This window comes from Camelus ferus, chromosome 9 (genome assembly GCF_009834535.1).
Source record: "Camelus ferus isolate YT-003-E chromosome 9, BCGSAC_Cfer_1.0, whole genome shotgun sequence".
Lineage (NCBI taxonomy): Eukaryota > Metazoa > Chordata > Mammalia > Artiodactyla > Camelidae > Camelus > Camelus ferus.
In genome coordinates, this window is record NC_045704.1 from 23,485,757 (window position 1) to 23,498,934 (window position 13,178).

Below are 13,178 nucleotides of genomic sequence, written 5' to 3' on the forward strand. Positions count from 1 at the left end.
GAAGGGGAGAGAGACACAGGTCACTGAGGCATTGGTTGAAGCTGTGAACTGAGTTCCGCATCAGCCCTGGGCGTGTCTACAACAGCAAAGGATGAGAACCCACGGTCCTGCAATTCTCACCCAGCTCAGAGGGGCGAAAGGACTTCCCCAGCACTCCCAGAGCTAGGAGGATGCCCTCACCATCCATAGCATCCCAGGAAACTCCCCCTCAGTCCCACAGTGGCCGATGAAACAGGCCACTCTGGGGGCAGAGCTGCAAACAGATCATTTTCTTGTTCTTTACTGGCCAACGAGGCTTCGTGGAAGCTAGCAATATCTTTCAAGAACTTTTAAAAAGTTCACACTGTTTGATCCGAGCAAGTTGACTCAGAGGAGTCTCTCCTAAGGAAATCATCGGAATTGTGAAAAGGTTTGTCATGTGTTACAGGGGACAGAACAGCAAACACACAAGCAACAATCTCCGTCCACCGGAAGGGGGCAGTTACAATGAATTCTAGCACATCCAATAGCAGGGCCTGAGCAACTGTTATCACTCTGAAGGGTAATAACTAGAGAATATGATGAGAACAAAACAGGGTACTAACTGAGAAGGTGATGGGAACAGAGCAGGGTAATAACTAGACAATATCATGGGAACAGAGCGGGGTACCAAAGTGAAGTGCCTGCTGTGGCCGAGACGAAATACTTTCAGTAAGAAATATACCCTACAGCTTTTCAGGATAAGCAGGGGTGGAAAGTCCCTTTGAAACAAATGTTATTGGTAAGAAAACAAATTCCTAGAGAGGTCTTGTGTTGTTATGTGAAATTATAGTGCACAGTTAGGGGAGTGTTTGGCCTGACCAGGGCCAGCTTGGGACAACTCTCCCTGCTACGCAGGGACCACTTTGCCTTAAGACTCCAAGCCTGCTGGGAGGCAGAGGGCCCTGGGTCAGGGGTCCCCAAGACCACCCTCAGGACTGGGGATTCTCCAGGACTCACAGGACTCCACATATAGTCTTACAGCTAAGATTTATTATCACCAACGGACACAAAAGCAAAATCAGCAAAGGGTGAGGTCTGGAGGAAACCAGGCGTCGCTTCCAAGAGTCTCTCCCTGTGGTCACACGGGACATGCTTATTCCTCCAGCAACCAGCTGTAACAATGCCTGCAATGTGTTGTCCACAAGGGAGGTGGGCCTGAGTCCCAGGACCCAGGTTTTTATGGGGGCTGGTCACACAGGCACTCTCCAACATGTACCAAAATCCCAGACTTCCAGAAGGACAGCAGGTGTTCAGCACCAACCACACGGTTTCCATGAACAGCCTAGGCACAGCGAGCCCCGCTTATCACCCAGGGAACGTTTCATATGACTGTAGGACACTATTTACCAGTCAAGTTCCCAGATGCCAGCCAAGGCCAGCCTTGCCAGTGGGCCTTCCCAAGGACAGCAGTCCAGGCCCACTATGTGAACTCTTTTCTGCAGACCCAATCCCCCAATCCCTGCTCCATAGACTTGGAACAGCGGGGTCATACTTGGGTGAACCCAGTAGGCCCTAATCAAAGCCCATGGGCAGGAAGAGATCCCAAAGAGGAACTCATCGGGGTAGGACACATCCAGGCTGGACGGCCGGCTTTTGAGCCTAATGGTTTGGGAAGAAAGGGCTGGTTCTGATGGCCTGTGAGCCAGCCTCCCTGGCTGGTGTGTTGCTCTAGGACAAACATGTGACTGGGAGCTAAGAACACAACCATGGTGGGGCCTGGGGCTGAGGCCCACTGCAGTCTGTGCAGGGCCCAGGGTAAGTGATGGGCCGCACTAGAATGGACAGGTGTCCATGGGACTGTGGGGGTTCAGTGTTCAACAGTGACACCATATGGCCAAGAGAAGGAACAGCAACCATGGACAGGTGACCCTCCTGGAAAATGTGTGCAGACCGTGAATCCTTTGGCAGGAGGAATACTGTGACAGGAGAAGGTGACGTGTAGGGTAATGGCTTGGTCATCTCGGAAGGGAGCGCTGGTGCCCTGAGAGCTGCAGCTGGTGCAGGGAAAGCCACAGGAGGAGCCCAGAACACAGAGAAAGACGGGGAAAGGGCGCCAGGAGGAGGAAAGAGGACTCCAGGAGGGGGAGGTCCATGGGGCCAGCCCAGGCAGAGAGACCAGAGAACTGGCAATTCAGCAAAGAGAAGGAGCAACCTGGAGAAAATGGCAGAAGGGCGTAGGGCTGGGAGTGAGTCAGGTATTGAGGACCCTTGGGCAGGCTGAAGTGACCGCATCCTGGACATGACATGGAATCTGCAGGGAGCAAGGGCAGTGAGGCTGCTGTCGGGAACCAAGGGTGTCTCGATGGATGGTCCCTAATCTTGGGACGACAAGAGAAAACGGAGATTTCCACTTAGAGAGACAGGAGCCCTTTGGCCAAGACAGACAGAAACCCCTGTGAGCCCTTGCACTGACTCAGAAGGTGAGAACGTGGGAAGGATCTGAAGATGGCAAAGCAAAACGCACCCTGGGAAAGTCACCATCCCCCCTTGCCCTGGGTTATGACAACCAGCAGAGACCCTCCCTCATCCCTGGGCCTTCTCAGTCATCCTAGACGCCATGGAAAGGGCTTAAGGCTCCCAGAGCTTTCCCAACAAGAAGATCATGGGGGGTAGGGTTGGATTTTAGAAGGGCCACCAAAAAGGTGGGAGTGGATGTCTGTCAGGACCTGGTATGGGCCGGGCAGGCCCTGGGGAAGCCCCAGCACGCAGCTGATCCTATGGGGCACGGGGAAGTTCAGGGAGGCCCAGGAGGACATTAACCACCCAGAGTCACACAGCTGGTAGGTTCCTAGTGTGGGGCCTGAACCACCTGGACAGTCCCCAAACCCTCCTGCCTAGCCTGCCTGGGTGGTACCCACTGATGACATAGAAGACACGCCTTCAAAGTTGCCTGGAGGGTGAGGAGCTATCCTCCACCTGATTACCTGACCCAGAACCCAGGAACCAGCCTGACTCGCTCCACCCTGTCCCCCTCCTGTCCTCGAAGTTAGAGGAGACAGCAAAACTTAGAACTGACTGTCCTCCCCAGTGGGCCCAGCCCCAACCAGACGGTCATCTGTCGCATGGCCCCTGATGGCCATTGCCACCTCCCAGCCCTGCTCCTGCCTTACCTCCTCCTGACTGACCAGCAGTGCCCCCAAACAGAACTGCCAGAGCCTGCTGGCTGTGCCCAGAAGACTTTCGAGAAGTTTTGGTGGCCACTTTGCTGTGCCTTCATCTGGCCATGACACCCCTGTTCTTTGTGCCCTGCTTCCTTGCAACTTGGGGCACTGGTCTGCGCTCAGGCCTGCCTCTCCCGGTCACCCCTCATGGACAGGTCCGAAGTCTGGCCACTTGTCTGTCCTCTGTGATCACCCATCTCTGTGGATGGAACTGAACTTTCCAAAGAAGAAGACCCAGCTCAGAGACCCCAGATAGGCCCCCGGCGAGCTCCCAGTCCAGTGGTCTCCTGTTCCTGCTGTTTCCAAATCAACAGGCTGATAGCAGCTACACTAACCTCATCTCTCTCCGGTGGCTTGACACTAGGGTGAGCCCTCACTTTGCTTCTTCTTGCACTTTACTCAGAAAGACCCCTCCAAATCTTTGGGATCCTTGAATGTCTGGAAACTCAGTACTGGGGAACTCTCCACAAGAGGTGACATAAGCTTACAGGATGTTTTGGTTCCAGCTAACACCAGGCCACCTACCCACAGCTTCACGGTGCAGTCATAGGAGCCACTGAGGAGCTTTGTGTCATCCACACAAAAGTGACAGGAACTCACAATGTGCTGGTGTCCCTTCATAATTTTAAATGGGACCTGAAAAAGGAATAGACTGAATAAGTCCAGCAGATGACAGAATACCAGGTTGATGTCTTAAAAGTCAATAATATTTCTATACAATTGGAATGAACAATCCAGAAAAAAAATTAAGAAAAAAAAAACCGTGCATTTATAAAAGCATAGGAATAAATTTAGCAAAAAAGCATAAAACTTATACTCTGAAAATTAGCAAACGTTGTTAAAATAAATTTTAAAAGACTTAAATAAATGGAAAGGCATCCCATGTTCATGGATTAGCAGACTTACTATTCTTATGAAACTACCCTCCAAAATGATCTAAAGATTCAACACTATCCCTTCAAAATCCCAACAGACTTCTTTTCCAAAACTGACAAGCTGATCCTAAAATGTATATGGAAACTCAAGGAAAGCAGAATAGCCAAAACAATCTTGAAAAAGAACGAAGGTAGAGGACTCACAATTCCCAATTTTAAAACAATTTTCAAAACATACAAAGAGACAGTAATCAAGACTGTGTAGTACTGACATAAGGATAGACATATAGATCGATGGAATAGGATTGAGAATCTAGAAATAAGCACTCACATTTTTGATCACCTGATTTTCAACAAGAGTGCCAAGATAATTAAAAAGGGAAAGAAAAATCTTTTCAACAAGGCGTGCTGGGACAAGTGAATATCCACATGCAAAAGAATGAAGTGGGACCCTTCCCTCATACCACACACAAAAATTAACTCAAAAATGGATCAAAGACCTAAGTATGAGAGTCAAAACGACAAGACCCTTAGAAGAAAACACGGGTGTAGATCTTTGTGAGTTTGCACTAAGCAGTGGCTTCTGAGATGTGACAACAGAGGTACTAGAGCAGCAAGAACAGCAACAGCAGCAGTGACACACTGAACATTATCAAAATTAAAACCTTTTGTGCTTCAAAGGACGCCATCGAGAAAGTGAAAAAACAACCGGCCCAATGCAAGAAGAATGTTGCATATCATATATCAGGTAAGGGACTCGTATCTAGAATATATTTTAAAAACTCTTAAAACTCAACAATAAAGAAACAAACAACCCAATTTAAAAGTAAGCAAAAGATGATGTGACATTCACAATCCAAAGGCACAGGTTCACCAAAAGATGGAGACCTAATCATACGAATGCTACAGGATGCTTCTCCTCCTCCTGCACCTTACGATCACATTACTAAAGGCTGATTTACAGCAGATCCTTTTAGCCAGTACATTACATCTGGCTTTCAAGAAAAAAATTACAAGAAATTCTAAGAAGCAGAAAACACACTTTGAAGAGGCAGCACAAACATAACATCAAAACCAGGCTCAGATATGGCTGGGATGCTGGAATTATCAGACCAGGAATTTTTAAACAACCATGATTAATAGGCTAAGGGCTCTAATGAATGAAGTAGGCAGTTATGCAAGAACTCATGGGCAATATCAGCAGAGGGGTGAAAATTCTAAGAAGGAATCAAAAAGACATGCTAAGGATCAAAAACACTGTGACAGAAATGAAGAATATCTTTCATGGGCTTATTATTAAACTAAACATGGCTGAGGAAAGAATCTCTGAGATTGAGGATGTATCAATAGAAAACTTTAAAAACTGAAAAGCAAGCAGAAATAAGACTGGAAAAAAAAAAAAAACCAGAACAGAATATCCAAGAACTATGGGACAACTATAGAAGTACTCATATGTGTGTGGGGGTTGGGGGTATAGCTCAAGTGGTAGAGCGCATGCTTAGCATGCATGAGGTCTTGGGTTCAATCCCCAGTAGCTCTGTTAAAAAGCAAATAAACCTAGTTATCTCCCCTCTTGGCCAAAATAAAATAATACAATAATAAATAAAATTTTTTTAAAGTACACACATGCATAATGAGAATACTGGAAGAAGAGGAAAAGGAATGGGAAAAAATATTTGAAACAATAATGATTGAGAGTGGGAGGGTATAGCTCAGTGGTAGAGTGCATGCCTAGCATGCACAAGGTGCTGGGTTCAATCCCCAGATCCTTCACTAAAAATAAATAAATAAACCTAATTACTCTCAACACCAAAAATAAAAGTTTTTTTTAAAGCTTTAAAAAAGATAAAATTTAAAGAAATACTAAAAAAAAAAAAAAAAAAGATTGCCAACTTTCTCCAAATTAATTTCAAATACTAAACCATAGGTCCAGGAAGTTCAGAGAACACCAAACAGGATATAAGCAAAAAATTTTAAATCTACACATTTTTAGGGATATCATTTTAAAGCTACAGAAAGTCAAAGAAGCCAAGAGGGAAAAACACCTTACCTACTGAGGAGCAAAGATAAGCCTGGCATCCAACTTCTCCTCAGAAACCAGATAAGTAAGAAGCGACTGAAATAATTTAAGAATTGAGAGGAAAAAATTACCAACCTAGAAATGTGTACCTTATGAAATTATCCATCAAAAGTGAAGGAGAAATAAAGAATTTCTCAAATGAAAATGGACGAAACTTGTTACCAGTAGCCCTGCACTGTAATAAATCCTAAAAGTTCTTTGGAGAGAAGGGAAATCATATAGGTTAGAAAATCAGAACTACATTAAGAAAGGAAGAACACCAAAACAGAAACAAAACTTTGAATCATTCTTATTCTTAACTGATCTAACAGAAAACATTTCAAAATAATAATAGCAAATACATACATATGTGTGTGTGTGTGTGTGTGTGTGTGTGTGTGTGTGTATGGCAGCAATAATACAAGGGACAGGAGGGAGGTATTAGAAATATTTTGTTATTTAAGGTATGACACTACACATTAAGACGCCGTGTAGGGCTATTTGAAAGTGGACTTGAATTAACTATAAATGCATATTGCAAACTCTTGGGCAACCATTTTAAAAAGTAAAAAAAGAGGTACATTTGATACACTAAGAAAGGAGAGAAAATGGGATCACATAGAATTCTCAATTAAAACTGCAAAAGGCAGAAGGAGACTAGAAGACAAAATAGGAACAAAAAACAGTGGCAAATAGAAAACAGTAACAAACATGGTAGATATTAATCCAACTATATCAATGATAGCTTTGAATGGTCTAAATGTATCAATTAAAATACAGAGATTGTCAAGAGTGGATCAAAAAACAAGATCCACATATGAGTACTTCTGTAGTTGTCCAATAGTTCTTGGATATTCTGTTCTGGATTTGGTTTTTTTTTTTTTTTTCAGTCTTATTTCTGCTTGCTTTTCAGTTTTGAAGTTTTCTATTGATACATCCTCAATCTCAGAGAGTCTTTCCTCAGCCATGTTTAGTTTAATAATAAGCCGATTGTGTGAGCAGACATTGTATGATTTCTGTTCTTTTAAATTTGTTAGGTGTATTTTATAGCCTAGAATGTGGTCTGTATTGGTGAATGTTCCATATGAGTTTGAGAAGAGTATGTATTCTGCTCTTGTTGGATGAAATAGTCCGTAGACGTCCGTTATATCCTGTTGATTGATGATGCTGTTGAGTTCCACTATATTCTTACTAAATTTCTGTCTGTTGCATCTGTCCATTTCCCATAGAGGGTGTTAAAGTCTCCAACTATGATAGTGGACTCATCTAATTCTCTTTACAATTTTGTTAGTTTTTGTCTCATGTAGTTTGATGTTCTGGTGTTCTACACATACGCGTTAAGGATTATTATGTCTTCTTGGACCGCTGCCCTTCTTATCATAATGTAATTTCCCTCTTTAGCCTTGATAAGTTTTCTTGCTGTGAAGTCGACTCTGTCTGAAATTAATATAGCTACTGTTGCATTCTTTTGATAGTGTTAGTAGGGTGTATTCTTCTTCATCCATTTACTTTCTAAAATAATTTTTAACTGAAGTATAGTTGATTGACAATGTTGTGTTAGTTTCTGGTGTACAGCAAAGTGATTCTATTTTATGTATATTTATATATTCTTTTGTATATTCTTTTCCATTACGATGTATTACAGGATTTTGAACATAGTTCCCTGTGCTATAGAGTAGGACTTTGTTATTTCATCTATTTACTTTTTTTGTCTGTTTGTTTTTTTTTAAATTGAAGCATAGTCAGTTTACAATGTTGTGTTAATTCTTCCATTTACTTTTTTTTATTATTAAAGTACAGTCAATTACAATTTGCCAATTTCTGGTGTACAGGACAATGTCCCTTTTCCATTTACTTTTAATCTGTATGTGCCTTTATGTCTGGTTCTTTGAAAAGATCAATAAAATTGATAAGCCTCTAGCCAGGCTAACCAAGAAAGAGAGAGGAGACAGATTATTAACATTAACAGATTATTAACCAGCGGTGGGAGGGGTCCAGGATGTAGGTGTGCTGTCAAGAAAAAAGAATGTTGCCTGCTATCCCAGTTCTACAAGGATCAAGACTTTAACCACAGCAGCCGCTGACTGACAGTGCGCCTGAGGGGAATTCAGGATGGAGAAAAACAGGGAGCATTCTGAGCTTTGAACATAGTGACCTCTAGATAGTCAAGATATACAGCAATGGAAAATTTCAATGACCCCAGGTTCCTGCATCTTCCCATATATAGAAAAGCACTAAAATCATTAACTTGAGATGTCTATTCTTTGTAATTTTTTTTTTATGTTAACTATACATTTTTCCTAGAAGAAAAGTTCATGTAAATCCTGGCTCCTCCCTTAACTCTTAGAAGCAGTTCTTCAGAACTATTCTGAGAGCCTGTCTCCCAAGCTACAGTCCAAGTAAGGTCCCAGAATAAAACTTTCAACTCTTACGTTGTCCTTTTTTTTTTTCCCAGTTGACATTGCTGGATTGTGGGAATGTGAGGGGATGTGGGACAGAGAAACGCAGGGTTTGGGACTCTGCTGCCAGACAGTGGCCCCACAGATGCGGGAACTCTGTATGCAGTGACCAGGTGGGGTAAGGCGCGCACAGCAGGAGGTACAGGGATGAGAGGAGGTGGAGGTCCAGTGTGGAAGGGTGGCTGCGGGTTGTGGCGACCGCTGGGGTGTGCGAGCTCACACAGGTGTGAGGATGCGGGATGTGATAGAGTGTCCGCCTCCAGGGAGCTCGGAGAGGTGGGACCGGGACTAGGCCGACTCTACGCAGGAGGCGGAGCACAGGGCTGCTAGGGGGCGCCGGCAAACCGAGCCAGACGCGGGGCGGGGCCTGGCGGCAAGCGGCCGGGGTGGGGGGCACCCCGCGGTTCCCAGGACAGGACCGAAGCGGCGGTCCGTGTCGCGCTCCACAGGCAAAGCCCGTGCCCTGGTGCCGGGGCAGCTACCTCCGCCTCTAGGCAAAACTCTCCGGCTTTCGTTCTCCTTGTCATCACAAAAGCAGAACTATATTATGGGAAAACGAGCAGCAAGAGCAGGGAATCCCACCACCCGCTTCAGGACCTTTCTAGGTCCTCCTTTCAGATTTTCTGCGCAGAGTACTTTCGGGGTCCATTCGGGAGAGAGACCCCCAACTAGGAGCCGTGGAGAGAAGTTCCACATACAGTATATCCTCCGAGACCCTGACAAAAATGGCATATATCGGACAGTCAGTTATTTATTTATTTATTTATTTATTTATTTATTTATTTATTTATTTATTTATTTATTTATTTATTTATTTTTGAGAATAGTAAAGGAGTGTATTAGGTTACACTGCCAAAGACAACAGCGGGTCACACAGAGGAGAGGTGCCTCCGTGAGCCCGCAGCCCTACTTTTGTAAACAAAACAAAACAAAACAGCGAGCTCTTTTAAAGCTATCTGTAGTGTACCACTTGTTCTACAAGTGTGCCCGAGCGCCTCCCTGGCCGGGCTTGATCGAGGCGCTGCGGTGCAGCGGGAACCCGGAGCACAGACAGACTCCAGCCCCGGAGGGCGCCAGGCGGGCGGGCGGGACCGCGGGGCATGAACTGGCTCCTGCCTGCAGGGGGGCGAGGGTGGGAGGTGCGCCCGGCCACCCACAGGCGGCACGAGGTGCCAGGTCAGGGCCAGAGCCGTGGAAGAGCCAGGTGAGCGCTGCTTTAGACGGAGGGCAAGGAGACCCCCACCCCGCACCCCGCTGGGTGGGGAACAATGAGGACCCCGGAGACCAGACAGGATTGAAGGCCAGCAAGTCAGAGGGAAGAGGAGAGAGAGACAAGCCAGAGCCGAAGTGGCCTGGAGGGTCATGGTCAGGTCTCCGGACTTCCTCTTCAAGGTGCCAGGAAGCCAGGGAGAGGTTTTGAGCCCATTATTTTAAAACACATTCTTGTGCGTGTGCATTATTTAACACCAAGGACAAAGCTTATCATTTAGCAAAGCATCTCAAAGATTGTGATGAAGTCATCTGGAACATTATTATTCTTGCATTGTGCACCTTCATTTCAAACGATCATTTGTTAACATGTTCTACACCGCGTTAACTTTACTGTACAAACATCTCCAAAGTGGACTGTTTTCAACCACAGCTTCCCTCTGTTTATTCTAAATTGCTTTCTCTTACTGAATTTCTTATTTTTAGAATCCTTAATTCTGATTTTTTGTTGTTTGCCAGAGTGCTCCCTTCTCTCTCTCTCTCTCTCTCTCTCTCTTTTTTTTATGAGGGGGAGGTAATTGAGTTTATTTATTTATATTTGGAGGCAGTACTGATTGAACCCAGGACCTTGATGCATGCTAAGCATGCCCTCTAGCGCTTGAGCTATACCCTCTCCCACCAGGTTGCTCCCTTGAGTAACTTTTTCCTCAAAGAGAGGCATCCTTTCTGAGTCTTTGCAGCTCTTTAGAAAATGTCTTTCTATTGGCTTTATTAGGGACCAGCAGTTTGAACAGGTAGACAACACTTAGGTCACACCCTTTCCTCCCAGAAAAAAAACCTTCTCAACTTCTGCCAACCTCATGGATCATAAAAACCTCAGGCCAGTGCAGGAGGAGATAGCTCAGTGGTAGACTGTATACTTAGCATGCATAAGGTACTGTGTTGAATCCCCAGTACTTCAATTAAATAAATAAATAAATAAATAAATAAATAAATAAATAAATAAATAAATAAACCTAGTTACCTCCCCATCCCTGGAAAAAAAAAAAACTGAGGCCAAAAAAAATCGTAAGTCACCTTAATGTCCATGTGTCAGAGACTGGTTAAATACACCCTGGGGGGATGACCAGCCAGTGGAATGCTCTCCGTAAAAAAGAACAAGAAAGCTGCTTCTTTACTGATTCGGAAAGATCTTCAAAATAAGTTAAAAAATTAAAAACCAGGTGCAGAAAAGGTCTAAGGTATGCTTCCATTTGTATATAAAAAAGGGAGGGGGTAGAATTTACATGTATGCACTGATACGTGCATAAAGTATCTCTAAGGATATAGAAGAAACTAGAAACATTTGTTGCTTCTGTAGAAGGAAAGGGGGTTGCTGGGGGGGGCGCAGGAGTGCTAGGGAGACTCTTACTTGTAAAAACAAACCTTTTTTTGTAAAAACAAACAAAACTAACAAATCTATTGAATTTGGATCTTGGGGGTGTTCTATGGAGAATGGAAATAAAATACAACTCCTATGCTCTTATTCAATTTTACTTAAAAATCAGAATAAATATCACCAATAAAAGCAAGCCAAGAGCTGACACACACTGCTTTCTCTTCAAACAGAATTCCCCGTGGAGAACCCAATGTCCTCCTGCAGGGGCTGGCAGCCACAGTCCCAGTTGTGGACTCTGTTCCGAGGTCCTCTGGCAGCTGGAGAAGCCACCATCGCGTTCTGATCCCAGGCTTTTCCATCTGCACTGGGGACAGCCTCGCTCCTCTCCTTGCAGTGCAGGTATTCACCACCTGCAGGTTCTGTTTCCCTCCAGTCTGGCATTGAACTTGACCATCTCTTTCCATATGAGCCCAGGGAGATTTTCTTGTTTCCTTCCTCCTCCTGCTCCCTCTCTTTCCCTCTCCAACACTTCTCATATGTATTTTGGTTCTTCTGGATCTTCCCTACATCCCCCTTTTCTCTCATAATTATTGTTCCTTTATATTTTTTTCTCTGAGTTATCAGAGAATCCCATAAACTTGTTTCTAATTTTAAAACCTCCATGGAGGACTTTGGTTTGAAAATTCTCTTTTCATTCCCAACAATTCTCTCTGTTCACAGGTTATTTGCTCTTCCCAGCCACCAGCCTTCGTTTTATCTCAAATATCACTGAGAATACAATAGTGTTGTTAGGTTTTTATTTTTGTATTTTATGACTGTTATTCTAGGTTTTCTGTTGCTTCTGGTGCTCTGCCTCACGGGCGACAGGGCTCCTTCGCTGACGCTGGGGCATGTACTTGGGAGTGTAACCACGGGGACGTCTGGGAGGCTCATCCAGGGCGCCACAGGGTCTGGGTTGGGACAGGGTCCCTACTGAAAACGCCATCCTCCTCACCAAGGATGGTTTCCCCAGAGACTATAGCGAGGACCCGAGGCCACCTGGCCTCTCCTCCAGCTGCCCCTACCCCTGCAGCCACTTTGCTCACTAGGTGTGCCTCAGGCAGGGGACTGGGCCCAGGTCCTAGCAAGCCAGATGGTTCCCTCCCAGGTCCCCCACTGGCTCTTGAGCCATCCCCACGTTTTGGAAACAAGCCCCACCCCCTCCCCTTGGAGGCGGTTCTGACCTTGGAGAGGGGCTCGTGGTCACCCCAAGACGTCTTCTCACCCTGGAGCTTCTCCGACATAGCTTGATTTTCAGGCTGTGCTGAGTCACTGCCCAAGGCCAGGGGGTTAAGTGAGGCCAGCTGCCGGCCCCGCTTCGCCTCCGAGAGCGACAGCTTGAAGTGGCCATAGGCCCTGACCAGGGTCACCCAGGGCACCTTGCGGGGCTGATGCACGCCGTCGCGGGTAAGGACGAAGGACAGCTGCACGTCACTTCTCTGGAGCACTGTCTTCCCGCCCTCATTCTGGGCTTTTGCGGAGCTGGGGGTGTCCTGCGGCTGGGAGGCCATCTCAGATCCCCTGCCTGCCCCTGAACGGTGAAGCCGCGTGCCCACGCCCCTGCGCCCCCGTGCCGCGCCTTGGGACGCATGCGCCCTGCCTGGGCCTGGCGATCTCCTCTCAATGCGCAGCGCCGTTACCCACCGGAAATGTGGGCTTCGAGTTCAAGGCACAAAAGGAATGAGGCCAAGAGTGTGAAACTGGCGGCCCATCCCCTAGTCTTCCTGGCTCCCCTTCCTAGGACGATCTGTGTGTCCTCTACCTGTGTAGGGGCTCCTGGCCAACCCACTTCATGTCCACCGCGGAGAAGTGGTCCACAAGTTATAGAATGTGCCCTGGGTTAATTAAGATGCAGCTGTTAGGGGCTGGGACACACAATACTTAAGAGCATGAGGGAAATATCTGTCACAGCGCCAATGAGAATATCAGAGAGCAAAATGTCACCTCCGGTTGCGTAGCAGCTCCAATGCTAGAAAG

The 13,178-nt window shown here is 45.8% G+C and overlaps 1 protein-coding gene across 1 annotated transcript in view; it reads right to left on the bottom strand.

The window, feature by feature from the left end:
• The window catches only part of WDR88 (WD repeat domain 88), a 35,462-nt gene extending 22,750 nt beyond the window's left edge, over positions 1-12,712 (bottom strand). Inside the window, exons 1-2 of the mRNA XM_006173672.1 lie at positions 12,386-12,712; positions 3,708-3,818 (exon numbers count right to left, since the gene is read on the bottom strand). Coding sequence (XP_006173734.1) covers positions 3,708-3,818; positions 12,386-12,712 — 438 coding nt within the window. The remainder of the gene's footprint in view (positions 1-3,707; positions 3,819-12,385) is intronic.
• Between the last annotated feature and the right edge of the window lie 466 nt (positions 12,713-13,178).